Source organism: Aptenodytes patagonicus, chromosome 1 (genome assembly GCF_965638725.1).
Source record: "Aptenodytes patagonicus chromosome 1, bAptPat1.pri.cur, whole genome shotgun sequence".
Lineage (NCBI taxonomy): Eukaryota > Metazoa > Chordata > Aves > Sphenisciformes > Spheniscidae > Aptenodytes > Aptenodytes patagonicus.
The window spans coordinates 168,705,779-168,724,859 of record NC_134949.1 but is presented as its reverse complement, the minus strand read 5'-3'; the positions used below and the strand labels follow the sequence as shown (position 1 = coordinate 168,724,859).

The following is a 19,081-nucleotide window of genomic DNA, read 5'->3' as shown; positions in this document are numbered from 1 at the left end:
CAACGGTTTGCAAGTGCAGAGGTCTGCAAGCATGCTCTTTATGTACAACAGGGACAGCACAGACACAACTGAGTATCCAACACTCTCATTGCCTTCATCCCCACAGTAACACAGCAGGGAGACAAACCCTTCAAGAGGACGCCCCTTTCTCAGCTACTCACTATCTTAAGAAAACAAGGAAAACTGATATTGCCTAGAACTGAAGTGTCCAGTGAAGGTGTATACATTAGCATTTTCCATTGGGATCAGGAGTGCCTTTTTGAAGATCGTCTCCCAGTTGTCTCAAACTCAATCTGCTGTTGCTCATACTGTTGAGTGGTATTGGGGCCCATGAACTGGATTTCTAGACAAAACCAAGCAGGAACACACATACTTTGGTAGCACCCCTCATCACTGTTTTCAGCTGATGAGGAATGAAGCCCACAGGGCCAGGCTGCAGCCTGCTCAAAGCAGAACCTTCTGAACTGCACGGAGACCTTGGCACCGTGAGTTTTTCTCCACAGATCCACTCCTGTTGGTCTAATTTTCACTAACATCTTAACTCCCATTTGCTAACATGACACAGGAGGGTGGCACTCATCACAAAAGAAAAACAAACAAAAAAACCACACACACACAAATTCTCTCTCCCCATTCTCCAAAAAAACACAAGCAAAACCACAGCAATTCAATAGTACAAATTCAATGCAGAAATGCAAATAAGCAGTAAGGGGAGTAAGGCAGAAAAAGAACATGAGCTTAACAGCAATGATACCATATTGCTTACTGTGTTTCATACATTCATGTTGTATATCCAATTAACTCCCTGCACAGCTTTTAACATCTATTTTATCACTCCTACAAAGACCGTAGGAAGTAGAGTACTATAAAGTGGTTAATACTAGTATTAGTCAGCATAATTACACGCAGAAAGTATATTATAGTGTTCCAAATAAACTGTGCAGTAAAATTAAGTTAAAAGCAACATTCTTCCTGAGAAAGTTATCTGCTTGCTATGCAACATTCAAGAAGCAACTATAAACCCATGATGTCATTCTTAGGTGGCCAAGATAACAATTAATCAAGGTATTTGCAGCAGCATAACTATTTGAACAGTTGCAACTATTTATACACCAAGCTCTTCGTGGGAGTATTATTCTGGTGTGGTTACTGTCCACCCTCTGACCAGTCACTGAAACAAGCCACATGGCAACTAAAACACCAGCTGAAGACACACAACAAAACAATCTTCAGCAAAACCTATCCAGAGAACTGGACAAAGATCAGAGAGGCTACAGGATATTTACTTGCCTAGCAGAAAGCTGCCAAAAGAGAATATATCAGGTATTCACCATAAAGAGATCTAGCTTTCCCTTACATAGTCCCACAGCCTATATACCACTTTGATCACTGAATTTTCTGTGTGCCAGATGTATGTCTAACAGCTTACTGGGACAAACTAGCCACTAGAAAATCCGATGGCCGAAAACCTTTAAATCTTGATCCTGAGTCACAGTGAGCCCACTGCACTTTAAGTTTGCATTTGGAGGGGAAAAAAGAGAAGAGAAAAAAAAAGTGGGTTCTCGCAGCATCACAGTAAACCAACTAGAACTGTCAGAGCTGTCAGCACAGCATCCTGCATGATCTTGATCTCAGGAGAGAAGGCAAAAATGACCTCTGTAGAAATATAAATTTCCACTGATATATCAGGTCACTCAATTGATAATTTCTAAAAAAACCCAACTCTCGATTTGATGTCTATCTGGGTAGAAAGAAGCTAGCTGAACAGTTTGTTGATAACAGGTGAGTAGAAAAATTGTTGTCACAATTCACTGGCATGAGCACAGGGAGGAAAAATCGCAACAAAGAGTGCATACTTAGATCTATTACCGAGTTAAACAACTCACTGCTCAGACAGCTCACTAGAAAATTTTGCCATTTAAGATACTGTATCATCATGAATCACAGAAGTTGCAAAACTAGTAAAATACTAAGTATATACTTAACGTCTGTTTCAAAACATCAAACTACTTGAGCTTTATGTTTGAAACCTTTTTTTTAGTTGTTTGGGTTTTTTTAAATATTCTCTCTCCCATTTGACAATATCCATTCTGCAGTTTACAGTAAGCATTAAGTTTGTACAGTGCCTTGGCTGCCACAGAAGACTGAAACCAGAGTTCAAAGACAGGCTCAGCAAAGCCGAATGTGATAAAAGGGCTGGCACAAAACTCAGAGCTCGCTGAATTCTTACTAGTGAAAACTTGGTATTGTCTTAGAACTGAAAAAGAAAACAAAACCCAAATAGTCCCTAAGTGTTTATGTTTTCAACTGGTTCACTAAGGCTGTTTCATCTCACATCCACTTTTAGAAATACTACTCTGTGTAGCTGAAGAAAAGCAACCACCAATTCTAGGTGAACCGCCTAATTCTAGGTGAACCACCATCTGACAGTGTCTCCCTTTCACACTGACAATGCAGAGAATCCAGGGAAAGCCTGCCTCAACAGGGGACGCACCCGGTCCAAGGGTTCAGACGTCTGCTGGAGTACACCCAGAACTGCCACCACCTTTTTACGTGTTGTTTAAAACCCCACAAAATTCACCTTCCTGTGCTTCTCCAATACTCTCTTGACAGGCATACTCTGTCAGTTAGACTGTGGGCACATTTAATGCATGACAGCAGGACGAATTACTGCACAAAATGCAGTCGCCATTGCCACATTTATTAAATACACAAGCACACGCAGACACACACACACACCCAGAAGTACAAGGCAACGGGGATGAAGGGACTATGAAAGTTGCATCCCAAGTAAGGGATTCCCCAAGTAAGAATCAATTTAAACTTAAACCATTCCTGACAAATGTTGGACAGGTTGTTCTGTATGTTTGTTGTGTTTTAAGCTCAATAACAGGAATTTCAACATCCTTGAAAATGTATTCCAGGGGCAAGCTACCTTTACCATTACAATTTTTTTTTTTCTCTCTAAAGTCCAAGTTTACATCTTCTGGTACAATTTCAATCCACTGCTTCCCGGAGGACAGTAGACCAGTTTATACCTGTGTGCACAGTCCCTTTATACATTAAGTGTCTCTCTTTCATGCCTCTTTTTTCAGCTTCAGACCCCAAAAAATAAATCCCCAAAATCCTTTTTTCTCCCTTTTAAGTGAGAAATAGTTTTCTCTCTCCCCCCCCCCCCCCCCCCTTTTTTTTTCTCCCCCCCCTTGACACTCAAATGTTCTTGATGGGCTACACTGGAGTCTGAAGCTGGTCTACATTTTTTGGAAGTGCACAATATTGAAACATTGTTCCAGTTGAGACCTTAACAGGTACAGAACATAATAGGACGATTGCTTTACCTGTACTGCCAGGTACAGTACTGGTCATAAACCCCAGGCTGCAGTTTCCTTAACAAGAGCATGATGTTGCTGACTCATACGGGATTTGTGATCTACCGCAAGCTGCACCTCCTTTTCCATAAAACTGCCGCACTACTGATCCCTGCTCATTTTATGTTCATGGAGTCAATGCTCTGCACTTATCCCTGCTGCGTGCATCTATTAATTCACATCCTGTGACCAAGACTTCCCAAATCCCTGTCCGTCTCCAGAACTGCCTGAAGCATTGCCCGGCCTTCTAGCACCTGAAAATGTAGCATCAATGACCTTCATTCATAATCAGGAATACCAGACTCAGGATAGATCTCTCCAAAAATTACACTCTTCCAATATGACAAAAATAAAACAAACAAACAATATTTTAAGTTAACAAACCTAAGTAACAGTATACTATCACCCATTTAAAAAACCCATTGCACTTTGACAGCAAACTTCTATACAATTAAAAAAAAAAATAGCTTGAGCTTTGATACTGCAGAGCATGCAGCAGAACACGCTTACTCAGAAGGGGGCCTACAACAACACAGTGTTCCTCTATGCAAAGACAGTGTCTTGGCGCTTTTGTGCGTACAAATCCTCATTTGTTCTTCCTTCCCCATCAGGTTTTCTTTTCTTTGAGACAAGTTGTTCTTTAATCTTTTTTAAGTTTTTATCTCCAAGAACCAGCTTGCTTTCACCTCTGCAAAGTGTCTGTTCTTTAATGATTCCGCTTTCTTCCTTACCATTCTTTTTGCCTCTCCTTTTTGGAAGTTCACATGAAAGTTTAACTTTACTCTAGTTAATACCTATATTCATTTCAATGGAAATAACCACTGAAATGAAATTAAAGCACATGCAGAAGTGCTCACAGGCATAAAGCCTTTGTTATATTAATTTACTTACTACATTCGCTTTCCTCTCCTTTCCCTTTAAATTTAAAGTGGTTTAGGGAGAACAATCCCGCAGTTGTTTTTGTACATTTCGAAGTTTACAAAATTTCAGAACCAAAAAAAAAAAAAAAAAAAAAAAAAAGGGTGTGATATGTTAGCCAGAGATGAAAAAAGTATACTTACTTCTACTATGCTGCTTCTATTCCTATGCTTACCTTCCTAACCATTTATCTCCATCTCATGACAAGTCCCAGCCTCCACCGAGCTAACGTGTAAGGACCAACTGTTCTGGAACAAAATAAAGGTCCACAAAATTCATCTCCCTGTCCCGGGCACCAGCCAGCAGTGGATGGCTAGAGAAAGTATATAAGCAAACGTACAGGGATGCTTCCTTTGGTACACATTTCCAGCTTCCAGAGTCCATATATTAGGGACTTTTTGAGCCAGAGATATTAGTGTTTAAGTAGCTCTTCATGAACTTTTCCTACATGAATTTGCATACCTCCCTCTTGAGCCCATTTCTGGTTTAGTATTCATAATACTGTTTGGTAACTGCACCCACAGATCACTAAAGCACACAACTACACTGGGGTTCTACAAGTGGGTTTTTTTGCTTTTATATCGTGTGATTTAAGAAAAACCACAACCAAAACCACACACATTTCTGTGAGACAAAGACTGTAAAATTTTACAGTTTGAAAACACACAATGTACAGTGATCACACTTGTGCTTTTCACTTTCTGGAAAAAAAACAAAAAACAAACAAACAAAAAAACCCCAAACCCCCAAGCAACATTACTCCAACATATTCATACCTTTTAAACGTATTCCCTACAATAAACACAACGAAGCTCAAGGAATTTCAATTGTATGGTCTAAATGTAAAGGTATAACTAATATATTTTTAAGAGCAACACCTGTAATACAAAAAAGAGGTACACAGCATTCAAGTTTGCCCAGTACTTCTTATTAGGGCTGTAAACACCACAGTGGTATCAGAGGCATAATGAGCAGGGACCTGGTGTGAAACACAAAGTAGGAAGCCTTAGAGATATCCTTGATTTAGAGAGATCCTACCTGAAAGGGAGCAGAGTGAAATGCTTAAATTTACGCACCAACTCCCCTGTACACTTGTCATCAGTGGACAAAGCATGTAATACGTATATGCCTTTAAACACAGCACTGACAAGTACACACCAGGGTTATCTTTGCTTGGTTCCTCTGACACACTGATTGCGTCTGTAATCCCTCTACAGAAATGAGACCTTCTAGCTTTTATCTGCTAGTTTTACAGGACTGATGAGCTCCACTTGCTTTTAATTACTGACACCACCATAACAGCACTTTTTCCTCTAAGTTCCAACGTTACAGGAGATCTACAAGCATACCCCACTTTGAGAGATATGAGACTGGAAGCATTCATGGACTCCTAAGGGTTCCAAAAATCAAATTACTTTAAACACACAAAGTAAATATTCAGATCTGTATATCTAATTAAAAAAAAAAAAAAAAAAAATCTTTTTACTCATTTTCCCTACTTCATTTTGCTCCTCCCCTCAAGCACTTCTGGGGCTTAGGTAAGAATGCACTGAGGAATTCAGGATCTCAACTCATGCACTTCACATGACAGAATTTCCTGCTCTCCTTTGCCGTCAGTTCAATTCTTTCTCACCTTTTTCTGCAATTACAAGGGACACCTTTGCTACAAAATCATGCCTGCTCCCTTCCCCCTCTTACAGATGAATGCTCAGTTACCTCAGATGGCAATGGAGAGACTTTATCTTTCAGGACACCTGGTCAGCTTGCCAAGTGACTCTCTGGTCAGCCTCAACATATGGTTATCCCATGACCCACTGCCCAGTTACATGTCCCTTGAGTTCCTATGGGAGGCCATCACCTAGTACCAAGGTGTTCCATCTGAATAGATGCTAAAGTTCATTACTGTGCTGTGATAAATGCCATGATTTTTTCTGCAGCTTTTATCTAGTTCCAGAGGCAAAATTGAGAGAGAAAAGACAAATGACTATACATTCAAAACAGCTTCCTTCTAAAAAAAAAAAAAAAAAAAAAAAAGATTTGCAGAATTCTATTTGATAGTAGGAATGATACACCTGTGCATACCACTCCCAAGTAACATCACAACTTTAGGTGCGATTTTAAAAGATGCCCAAACTGTCCTGCAACTCTGCCTACTCTCACAAGCACAGTGGAGGAACAGAAAGAAATCAGGCTGATCATCAACTGAGACTGGCACACAGCTCCTGTCACTGCAAAAGATACAAGGGAAGAACAATACCTAGAGAAGAACACCTCTCTCAATAGACTGATGGAATATAAATCTCACTCTTAAAAACACCATTTTTGAGTCAGTATCACTGATGGGACACAATTTAATTTCTATCCAAAGGTCATCTGAAACCATATAATCTATAGAAATGTTTACAAAGATGCACAGGGAGAGCAGGAAATTTCTTGGGATCCAAGCACGACTGAATGATTTTCTTAGAACATCACAGGCTATTCCAAACTTCGCCATACAAGGAAATGTGCTACCATATCTGTATGGCTGTCCCTCATTTCAAAACTAGAGGTCTCAAAATACCACATTCCTTAAAAGTTAACGAAAAGCTATCTTTATTTTTTTATATATATATAAAAATACATGCATATTTTCATATACACACACAAATATATACAAAAACATGGAACTATACTGGTGCCCCCCCATTGGGAAAACGCTGAAGCATGCCTACTGTTAACTATCAAGAGAACTCACAGGAAAAGAGGCTACAAATAACATAAATATAGGGAATCTCCAGTTTATACCTTACTAGGCCCCAAGGAATCGACCAGGAGACAGGAATTCATTGGAAAGCTGACTTTATCTGCTCCATCATCCACGGAACAACTTGTCTGTGTTATGGAGAAATTCTTAAAGAGACGCAATCCCTTATTAATAATATTGTGGACTGTTTTCCCACTGGAGCTGTGCTACTCGCATTCTTTCTCATTTGAAAAGTATTTATATATTTTAAACTGTTTACTGCAGTAGCTGAACAGAATAGGGAGAAGCAGCAAATGTAATGAACCAGCCATCCACAGACAGTAGCTTCGGGGAATTACTAGGAACACACCTATCTTTAGATGTAAACACATAGACTAGACACTTCTAAAAAAATTAAAACATTAATATAAAATTACAAGGAAAAAAAAAAGAGTGAACTGAACAATACCCATTTCAGATTCTCATTAAATAACCCCCTGTTTCTTCCATCTTGTCTATTGTTTTATGCCTCGCGGTTTGGACTCCTGGGGGCAGCTTGTATGAAGTGGTGTCTCGGACATTCCTCAGCACCATGTTCTAAGAAATGCCCAAGTGCTCTCTCTCTTCTCCACATTTCTAGTACTATTCAGGAAGCATTAAAGAACATGCCCTGCCTTGTTTTTCAAAGCGAGCTACAGAACCTAACACTCTCCCCACTAGCCCCAGCACCTTTTATAGCTGCCATGAAGGCCTCAGAAGACTTCTGTTTGTAAAATATCCCTCCCTTAAGATCTTCAACAGGGAGGCATTGCTCAGTTTTCCTTGCTGCTACTACTACTCCACCCAGTCCATTTTCTCCACAAAATGCTTTCATTCTACTTTCATGTGTTTCACTCAAACTGATCTAGAGTGGTGGAGGAAGAGTAAATGAAAGTAAAGGAAGAACCCTAGCTAGTTTTCTCAGTTTCAAATTCTCTGAGATAATCTCCTTATTCCTCCTCATCTCCACACATTTATCAGCAAAACATATGCTGTGCTCGCAGAGCAATGGTTTCTAGCTCCTTTATGGTTTTGCACATACAAAAATCCAGACTTCCAGTTTTGCAGTAGGATGTAGATGCTCCCAATGCTCACATAAAACATAGAATAAATTGAAGAGGCAACCTGACCTCCTTTGCAAGGCACTACTGTACTTTCCTGTTTTCCTCTTTGTGAAAAGACCGTAAGACTTAAGGGAGAGACAGGTTAACAGCTCAGGTGGGTGCACCTTCAGAACTCAGGCACTGACATAGTCAGATGCTGGAGTTGTAGAGCGATCTTGTGCAGAAACAGAAAAGCAGCAACTAAAGCCTAGATAGCTTCAACAGGCATTAAAGGAATTTGATAAGAGTATGTGAACTACAGAAGTAATGAACTCCACCTATCAGTCGTGGCAGGTGAAAATGATCCTGCACAGAATAATGAACATAAAGCCTATGCGTCATAAAACTCTTACTCCACACTGGCTGATGGAAACAAACAGTAGCCGTTTGAAGAAATCAATAAAATAAAACAAAATGTTGATGGGGTTTCAGAGGGATCTCCAGATTTGAAACTGCAAACATCAGTAGGATGTACAATCTTCAAATTTAGATACTAAAAGCTCCCCTGCATGGGGAAAAAGAACATGCATGCAATGCTAGTCAATGCAAATTCTACAACTATTTCTGCAAGACAAGTTTTTACGATTGTCTAGGGGTGGAGAGGAGGGAACAAGAGTAAAACCAAATTAATTCATGTATTTGGAGCGTGGAATTCAAAGGATGTATGCTCAAGAAAACACTCTCATTTAAGGCTTCAACCAAAGCCCACTGAATTCAGTCAATGGAATTTTTTCCTTCTACTGCTAATAAATTCTAGATTATACCTTTTGATACTGAGAGCCGCAGGCTATGAATAAGCAAGGACGAAACACTGGCTGGGAATAACTGGATTATTCTCATACTAACTATGTGCCGTAGATGAGGCAGTGTGAAAGAAGAGAGAGACGGAGAAGAGGAAATTTATTGAGAAGGGAACCTGACTTCAATGAACACTCTCCTATTTCTTCAGGAATGGAGAAAGGTCCGATATCTCTCTTTCATGGTAAGCTTATACATTCTCTTTTCCTCTATTTCTGCTCTCCACAGTCTACTCTGCAGGCCATGGTTCCCTGTTTCACCTAACCTGAGAGAAATTTAAACCATTCAAGAACCAAAATGAAAAATCACTCAAGAATCTGAGAGTTCTGTCCTCTTCTTTAGCCACTTGAATTAAGTGCTTATTACTACTCAAATAAAGCTGCAGCAAACTAAGAAGTGATTTAAAATCCCACCCCATATTATTCTTCACTCAGTACTAATATCCCTAAAACCCAATACTCATGTATGAAATCTGACATTTTCCTCCAGAAAATGGCATATATTCCCTTAAGAATAATTCTAATTATAATATCTTTAAAACAGACTTTTACAGGGCTTTAAAAAAAAAAAAGAACAAAATGAAAGACACACAGAGGAAAAAAAACTATGTCTTCCAAATACATAAAATAGAGGAAAAATAAATGCAGAAAATGAATGCATTAAGTTTTGTGAAGAGATCATTCTCCCCAAAAATGCCTTCTCAAGGTTTTCTATGAGGAATTAGAAGATAACAATTGTATTTTAAATGAAAAATAAAGCAGTAACATACTTTTCAAACAAATGTCTTCCAACTTCAGCATCTACCGCACTCAGTGGATCATCCAAAAGATAGATGTCTGCATCTTGATACACAGCTCTAGAAGGTTTAAAGAAAAGTCAGTATCACAAAGTCTTACATTTGTTTACTTTAGTCACTAAAGTCTGACAATTTGTAAATTTTAGAAACAGCAAAAAACACTAGCCTGGCCAGATTTACACGGGCCTTCTGTCCCCCGCTCAGTGTAGCTCCACGATCTCCTATTACTGTTAGGTCACCGTTTGCTAATAATTCCAAGTCCTGTGAACGTGAAAGAACAGATAGCAAGTTTGTTTTTTTTTTAAATCATTCTAACTTCAAAGAACGAAAAGGCGCTTCAACATAACATTTTCTTATTTGAAAAGTATTAACTTGCCCACGGCAAGGGGGTTGGAGTAGATGACCTTTAAAGGTCCCTTCCAACCCAAACTATTCTATGATTCTATAACTTATTGTCTCACATTAAAATACAAGGATTCATACTAAATGAAATATCCACAGTTACTTTATGACTTTGTATCTTCAGCAAAAGATAATTAAGAAAGCAGGAAAAATAGGTGAGATCTTAAAGTTCACTTTTTCTACAGCTTTGCCAGAGGAAAGTGCACCACTGTTCTTAGTGTTACAAGGAATATTTGCTGGTGATTCAGAAAATCAAACTAAAAATTGTGAATTATAACAGTAAATTAATTATTTTTTACTAGAACAAAATGAGCTGTCACAATAAATAAAACTGAACTAACTATTATCAGTAAATTATCTTCTATTTGCCAATGTCCCTAAGAACTGCATTACTTTTATTCTTACTGCAATGTATCCAAGAGAAATAACCACAACATTCATCACACAAATTTGGCTAATTTACGGGGCTTGGGACTATGAGTAAGAGGAGAAAATTATACAGTGTTCCATGTCATATTATTGTATTTCCTATTCAGGAAATACAGAAGTTTTAGATTAAGCTATAAAACATATTCTGAAAGTTTATTCACAGCTTTTATAAGATACATGAATTTGAAAGAAAACTATGAAAGCAAATCTACCATCAAATATGAAGTGGGTTTGTTTTTTTTTTAAATGCAGTTTGCTGCCTTTTAAAGTCATTAAAACCTTAAGTTTAGACAACAGCATATGACTGAATATCAGCAGGAGATATTGAAACTCTATCTACCATGTGTAAAACCCTTGCAAAAATATTTTCATCACAGTAACCATCTGCTTTTCACCTGTGTCACTGCTGACAGGAATATCGTTAACATGCCGCATAAAACCTTTTTAGCTGCCAAGCAAAATGTCTGTTTCTTGACAAATCTGACTTAATCCTCTTCTATATCTCATGTCACAAACTCAGTTGCGCACAGACCTTTCAAAAATATTTTTTCGTAAAACTACTTGGGCTCAGCAAGTTCTCCAATACATAGCACTAAGGTTCTTTTGATAGCCGTTAGCAATGCATAATACATGATATACATGACATTCATTTTTAAAAAAAGCATATAGGATATTTACAAAATTGAAGTCACAAATAGTGCCAGCTTGATCATTTCTTTGATCATTTACACACACGCCTACCATAATACCAGTGAAAAGATTTACACACACCCCTACCATAATACCAGTGAAAAGGGCTAAACGTGATTATGAAATTAAATAATTGGGAAAAGCTTTTTCCAAATTTGTCTGTGCTTCACATAAGCTACACCTCCCTCTAGTGAAAGTTTTAGGAATTACAAGAACGTGCTTACACACGGATGTCAAAAATAATTACACATATTTCTGTTAAGTGATAGGATTTATTTCACGTGCTACTAATAATAATCAATTCTATATAGTCTGAATGAACACTAAGATAAAAATAAAGATCGAGAAAATAAAATACACAAAGAGAAAACCATACCTTTTTAAGAGCACAGACTTTTAAAACTTTTTCATATTTTTCTTTCTCATATTCCTTGTCAAACAGTATATTACTTCTTACTGTACCAGAAAACACCCAAGGCTGCTGAGAAACATAGGCAATTCTTCCAGTAACGTTTATCAAACCTTTGTCTTTAGGCAGCTCACCAAGCACAGCACTTAAGAGCGAAGACTGGAAAGGATTAAAAAAATAAAATAAAACTTGAAAAGTTTGATTGCATTAAAGACATTACAGAGATTGAGCAGTGTTTACTGGCACAATGGCCTATTTCACCCTGTCACTCAAACTACTTGTCCTGGTTTCGGCGGGGATAGAGTTAATTTCCTTCCTAGTAGCTGGTACAGTGCTGCGTTTTGGATTTAGGACCAGAACAATGTTGATAACACACCGATGTTTTAGTTGTTGCTAGGTAATGCTTACACTAGCCAAGGACTTTTCAGTTTCCCATGCTCTACTGACTGAGAAGGCTGCAGGTGCACAAGAAGCTGGGAGGGGGCACAGCCAAACTGGCCAAAGGGACATTCCATACCATGTGACATCATGCTCAGTACATAAACTGGGGAGAGCTGGCCGGGGGGGCCGCTGCTCGGGGACTGGCTGGGCATCGGTCGGCGGGTGGTGAGCAATTGTACTGTGCATCACTTGCTTTGTGTATTATTATTATTATTACATTATTATTATTATTATTAGTAGTAGTAGTAGTAGTAGTAAACTGTTTTTATCTCAACCTACGAGTTTTTCCTCACTTCTACTCTTCCAATTCTCTCCCCCATCCCACCAGGGCTGTGTGGTACTCAGTTGCTGACTGAGGTTAAACCACAACACTACTGCTAACAGTAGAAGAGCACTAGTACCCTTTACATGCACTCTAGAAGCAATGTACAAAGTACTATTTAACTCCAAACCACCTCCTCCCCAACCCCATAAGGACATCTGCCTGTCTTGAATGCCAGTATCTTGATGTGAAGAAGTGTGTTATTATACACAGAAAGGAACTGTACATTTTCAAGTTTCTAGTCACATTTAACAGACTCATAAAACCCCACAGAATGGAGTCAACATTAAGACTTACTTTTCCAGCTCCTACAGGACCAATCACAGCCAATAATTCCCCTCGTCTGACAGTAAATGAAAGTTGCTGAAGTGCTGGGCTTTCTAAACTCTATGGATTTGAGAAAAAGTTAGGCTTCCTCAGTAGTGAAATACGCACCATCAAAACAACTCTTTGGAAACAGAAAACAATGCGCATAAATCACTATAAATTAGCAACCCATACGCTCACCATATTTTCAGGCATACAGTTTGCCTCTTCAGTAATTCACAAACACTTTTGAAAGACCCTGATCCTTCACCACAAACAAGTAACACAGATAAAACAGTGTTCAGGGAATAAGGAACCCAAAGGCAGCAGAAGCAGTGCTTCCTCAAAGCCCATGCACCCTCGCTGCAGCTCAGCACAAGGCTGGGGTGGCAGCCTCAGAAACAGGAGCTCTCTGCTGGCCATCGCACTGGCATTCACGGCCCCAGTACAGCACGCCCGGCGACTCCGAGTAGCCAAATGCTGGAAAAAGGGAGGGTTGAAGCTCTCTCGGAGCCCCAGGAAAGCCAGGTTTGTGTTTGCTCTAGTCAAGGCTCTATCCAAAGTGAAAAGAGAAAAATGCTGTTTGATTTTACCCAGCTTCATCTTGTTTATCGTGGATTCTCAGAGACTTTTCACAGACAACATAGTGGGCTATTTGTGCAAAAATACACTACCCTAGGATTATTTGTTTAATATTCCTTCTTAGTATGCCTATCCTTTATGTTATGCTACTGATAAGAGCTTATTCCCCAACATATTTTGCACCTCTCCTATCAAGGTTGTAAAAATGGCTATTTCTTGTGAAAAGAAAGGATGCTCATGTCTTTAATAGCTATGCTAAACCGCAATTCGTAAGGGCCTCGTGCAACTCCCTCTCATTAAAGCAAAACACCCTTGTAACAGGATCTGCCTTTATATGCATCTTAGACCACACTAAGCATGACTGACACTAAAATGCAAACAGGAAAATAAATGCATTTAAAAAAAAAAAGTATTTCTATTAAAGACCAAATGAAAACCCAGCCTTAAGCTTCAAAAACGAAGAGCAAGATGAAGAATATCTAGTGTACCTCTTAACAGCTTGCAGACTGCTTAAAATCTCCAGCCACCCTTTGAAGCTCAAGAGGCTGAAGAGGCCACCACCTAACCCCGCATGAATGATGCCGCATGACCAAGTTCTGGGACTGCGAAAAGAGGAAGCTTGCAACTTGTTTCAAATTATTTGGGAGACACACAGGTACAGTATCCATCCACACCTATGACAGCTGGGAAAGCTGGGCTAGCATGCACATGTCCACTCATGCCAGGAGAAATACTTGGTTAGGCAGCACCGTACCCAGAGCTCAAAGCTGCACGTCCCCCATCACAGCTCCCACCTCGCAGAAGCACCACAGGGTTCACACGAAATCAGAGTCACACTGTGAGAACCCAAACTTGTGCGCGTTGTGCAACTCTGAAAAACTACTTTTGTTGCTACTATTCATTTCCACAAGGTGGCATCAACGGGGCTTTTTTCCTTTTCTCCACCCCCCCCTCCAATCAGCATTTTACCACAAATTTGATTTCTCGGTCCGGAGTACACAGTTCAGATGCTCAGCTGGTGCTAAGGTCAGAGGAAATCTACCAACTTATGGTAGCCAAGGCTTTTTTTTTTTAATGCGAAGTTTGTAGGAAGAGAAAGTATCTCTTATTAAATCAATTGGTATATATGGAAAAAGTAAATAAGCTTTCAGACACACAGGCCCTTCTTCAGACCTCTGGAGGTTGTGCTTCTGTATTCACAAAAGTGCAAAGATATTTCCTCCCACACTCAGGTTTTTAAAAAAAATATATCATAAGAGCCTAAAAACATTACAGAAAATTCCAAAAAAGTTTTTAAACTATTACCCAAATATTATATATTAAAGCAGTGTTGTAAGATATCATATGTAAGATATCATAGACCCTATACAAAAGTAGTAATGCAAGCAAACAGCACGGCCACAAACACCTAAGAGGCACAGTATTTTTGCAAAATAGCATTCCTTATAATTAAAGACAATTTGTCCTGAATTCATCACACCTATTTTTAGGCACTAAACTGAGGCACTTAAATTAGAGCACAGACTAGTATTACAGCTAAGTTCATCTGACAGCTCATTACCACAAACGTCCCAGCTCCCCTGTGCCCTGTCAGCTATCCGCGTCTTTCACTTCCCTTCTTCTGCCACTTGTATTTGCCTAACTTTGCAGACAGGTTGTTCATAGGACTCAGCTATCAGAAAACAAATCACATTGTAAGTGATTCATTTTCTATTGCTTTATCCCTCTGAACTGGTTCACCGCAGGGTTGTACATACAAGCATCAACACCAGCACAAGGGAAGGAACAGAGACACAGAGTGCAAGGACAGAAGAATGATCCCTTCAGGGGCAGCAACTCCTTAGGTGAGCCTGGGCAGACCTTACATGTCCTACAGTCAAGAGAAAGAAGCAATTCATCCCATCTAAGGGATACAGAGATCATATATTGCTCAGAAGTACTATACTACTTAGGCTCCTCATTTAAGTGACTAAAATTACAAGGGACAAACTTGGCCTCTGTTCAAATGCTTGAATTTTAAATCTAAAGTTGCTCAGTCCAGCAGACAGACTGGTCTGTAAACTCAAGGCACATCAGTAAAAAACCATACTGAAGAATCCCTAGTTCCATGCTGGTATCAGACTAGCCTGTGGGACTCAAGATAATACTTGCCTTAGTAAAACAAGAGTGTGACCATGAATTAATTGGTTTTGTTTATCTTTTGATAAACTGTAATACACCATGTTAGGTTGTTTTCCTAAAAGTCTAGCTAATAATCCCTTTTTTACTTCCAGTTATTTTGGATTTGTGGGTTGTTGGGGTTTTTTTAGTATCTCTTTTGGCTCACAACCTTTAAAAATAAAAAAATTATCATCCAGCTGTACAGTATCTGTACAGAGATCCAAAGAGTCTTGAGAAACCTAGTCAGGGTAGCAAGCTAAGTCAATTACCTGACAAAGGATAGCATATTTTTATTATTCCTTTTATAACTCCTCTCTCTCAGAACTCATCATCTTTTCAGTGAGCAACTCTATAAAATTATTTTGCATCATTGTAAGAGTATATAAGAGAAACTTTCTGAGCAGCTCTTAATAGTTCTGGGAGAACTATTCTTCTCCCACGCACACTGCAATTAAATATCAAAATTAAAATTACATTAACAGTTTTGTGGGTGGTTTGTTGGTTTGGTTGGTTGGTTGGGGTTTTTTTTAAATCAAAAGGAAACCAGTAATTCCAGTCATGCTGCTCTGCTTTATGCAATATAAACAACTCATGAAAGAAGAAAAAAAAAAAAAAAAAGGTGTTTTATGGGCATATTATGCAACCATTTCCTATAAATTGTTAACAGTGGTACCAATGTTGGTTTGGGAAGAAAACAAAGACTAAGAAATACATTCCGTTTTGCATTAGAATGTGTTCACCATTAAGTTTTTCATATCAATTAATTTTTAAAAATCTGTTCAATGTCTCAGAAAGATTTATGTCACAGAGACAACTCTGAGAAAGTAAAGCACAATAATATAGCAATTTTCTTTTGTAGCTGAATAGTAGTAGTAGGTAGATCCTCACATATGTTTCCACACTTTATCTTCCTTGGGACACAGCACATGTAGGGGAAGAGAGTATAAAAAGGGAAATACGTGGCATGTCTTATTTGCATTACATTTATATGCAAAATTCATTTTTAGAGCTTCCAGCATTTCTTATGGAGACTGAAGCTTCCCTTGTGCAAGGATACTGGCAGCTTGTAAGAGCTCCAACAATTCATCACAAATTGCTGCCTACCATAGCAATTGCAATTTTAAAACAGAAACAAGTCAATCTTTGCCTTCCTTACAGAAAAAGATACATAATAGATTTATCGCCTGTGTATTGTCCCTTTTTCTAGTCATTTTGGTGGTTTTGGTGCATTTTAAGCAGAGAACAATTTGTAGCTGAACAGTCTCAATTAAAATACACAGAGTAACAAACACGTGCAGACTAGTCTCGAAAGCTTTCAAATCTGTTATGAGAAGTATAATATTGCACTGGTTCTAGACTAATGGACTAATCAGCATTCGGTTCACAGAAAAAAAATCACGTGCTAAGGCCCACCTTACTGTGCTGTCTGTCCTTAATTCCAATTTAAGTATCCCAGCTACAATACAGTGCTGTTTAATAACAAGAGATATTTTCACAAAGAAATGCACAGGTTTTCATTTAGTATAATATTCAGGAATAGCTACTTTTAAGATGCACTTGATAGTGTTTTCAGTGCTATTCTACAGTTAGTTTAACATACTAAAAGGATTCTCATACACAAAAGATGGAATACAAAACATCAGCACACTATACATAGACATACTGCTTTTTAGACTTAAAATGTCTGCAGCGCAAATATACTTTACATTTAGTAGAAGTAAATTTACCTTATCCCAATAGCAAGTCAAATCCTGAACATGAAGAATGACATTCTCATTATTACCATGCAGTTGTGGCTTGAAGTGCGAGACCTCATCAAGTATCAGAAAGTTCTGCAATAAAAGCACAGAATATTGCCTAATGTGAGACTGAGAATGGGAAAGGAACCCAAGCACATGTTTTTGGAAGCAGCATACAGAGCATTAATTGGGGGGGGGGGAGGGGAACCAACCACAAACTGATCAAGGAATTACATTTCCAAAGCAACATGCAACTCTTTCAACAGTGTACCTCTAACTAGCTAACTGCCCCCCCCCCCAAAAGTGCAGATTTCCTAGCACAACAGTACTACAGGACTCTAACAACTACCTGCTCAATAAAACAGAATTCCTGAAGCAAATGGACCTTAAGAACCCACCCTGTCTTCTCCTTGAAACACTGACAGATCTTACAATTGTTTGACTCCCTCTTCCCATGCAGAAGAGGTGAAACCCTCGCTGCAACACCTTATTCCATTGGTTTGATGGTAAAGGCTTATGTTGTTTCACTCGGAATAACGATGAGGATACGGTAAGAAGCTGTCCGCTGTCCCTATTAAGCATTCTTCAAGTGACAAAAAGGCTACAGAACTTTATCTGAACCTCTCCTTTTAAAGTCCAGGGCATTAACAAAAAAAATTGCTTACGCCTGCATAACCGGCTCTTTGCACTTTCAGTACTGTACTTCTGCGTTATATCCCAGTCAGAGAACCTTTCCTTCAAGTTGCATAAACATGCACTTTTGTACCACAGCCACACTTCTAGCACACCTTGCCTGATGCTAGATTATAAATAGCTCAAACACATTTAGAAAGGAAAGGGGCAAATTCCAGAGAAAACTTTCAAGCATAACAGTTACCACAATTTTAAGACAAAACCAGAAAAATTCTATCATGCTTTGAATCACAGAGCATAAAGACGTTAAATAGGTTCTAGCAGACAATACTTTGAGAAAAGAAGGAAGGTCTTGATCTCAGAAGGCAAGACTAATTAACAAGTATTGCACTAACAGTTTGCAGATGTGAGATAGCTGCTGAAGACTTACAGAAGTCAGTAATTAAGAGGAAGCAGAAGGAGGATATCAGGAGCCATGGGAAGGCAGGAAGAGTACTACTAGGTGTTAACAGGCACAGAGGTACTGCTCAAACTCCAGCTGGCGGGTATTGTTTCAGAGAGCGGTGAGAAGTCAAGCGTTTTAATGCAGCAGTCTGCAAACTCAATGCACATATACATCTATCTCCACCAAAAGGCAAAAGTGCAAAGCCACACCTGCCTGAGCTCTCTGGCCAGGTGAGTATTGCTGAGCGCTGTTTTAGATAGGCAGGCCCAAACGGGTACATGTGTAAAAGAGAACTCAGTATAAGAGAGCGGTAGGCAGGGAAAGAAACTCCAGACACAGCCTAAATCAGTACTCGGGTGTGTGGCTTGAGAAAAAATCTCAGAAGTGTGATTTGGGTTTAGATGACAGCTGAAATACCACGGCAGTTATAAGCAAGGAAATCGGTCTCGTCGTTTCTGCGTTTACCAGGAATTTCTCTTCTAGCAGTAGCATTCATCCCAGGTATAAATCCTAGCTAGCCATTTAACTCAAAAATGTTACAGTATCACATATGGAAGATTTCAAATAAAACTAGTAGAAATAAAGAAAAAAATTATATGGTTAACCATGAATTTTAAACAGTGGGGGAAAAAATCAACACTAGAAATAAAACTTTCAAATGCAATAAATAACTTAAGCCTCAGAGACTCTCTAAGTTCTCTTAAAATATTCTTCCATTCTTTTTGTAACTAATCATCTTCCATACAGAGAAAAATAAAGTTGCTACCATCCACAGG

General features: G+C 38.9%; 1 protein-coding gene across 2 annotated transcripts in view; it reads right to left on the bottom strand.

Moving 5' to 3' along the window:
- ABCC4 (ATP binding cassette subfamily C member 4 (PEL blood group)) overlaps positions 1–19,081 on the bottom strand; it is a 160,150-nt gene that overhangs the window by 107,556 nt on the left and 33,513 nt on the right. For both annotated transcript variants that reach the window (XM_076362161.1, XM_076362151.1), the window contains exons 9-13: positions 17,216–17,320; positions 12,738–12,827; positions 11,645–11,836; positions 9,914–10,008; positions 9,721–9,807 (exon numbers count right to left, since the gene is read on the bottom strand). In XM_076362161.1, the coding sequence (XP_076218276.1) occupies positions 9,721–9,807; positions 9,914–10,008; positions 11,645–11,836; positions 12,738–12,827; positions 17,216–17,320 (569 nt within the window). The remainder of the gene's footprint in view (positions 1–9,720; positions 9,808–9,913; positions 10,009–11,644; positions 11,837–12,737; positions 12,828–17,215; positions 17,321–19,081) is intronic.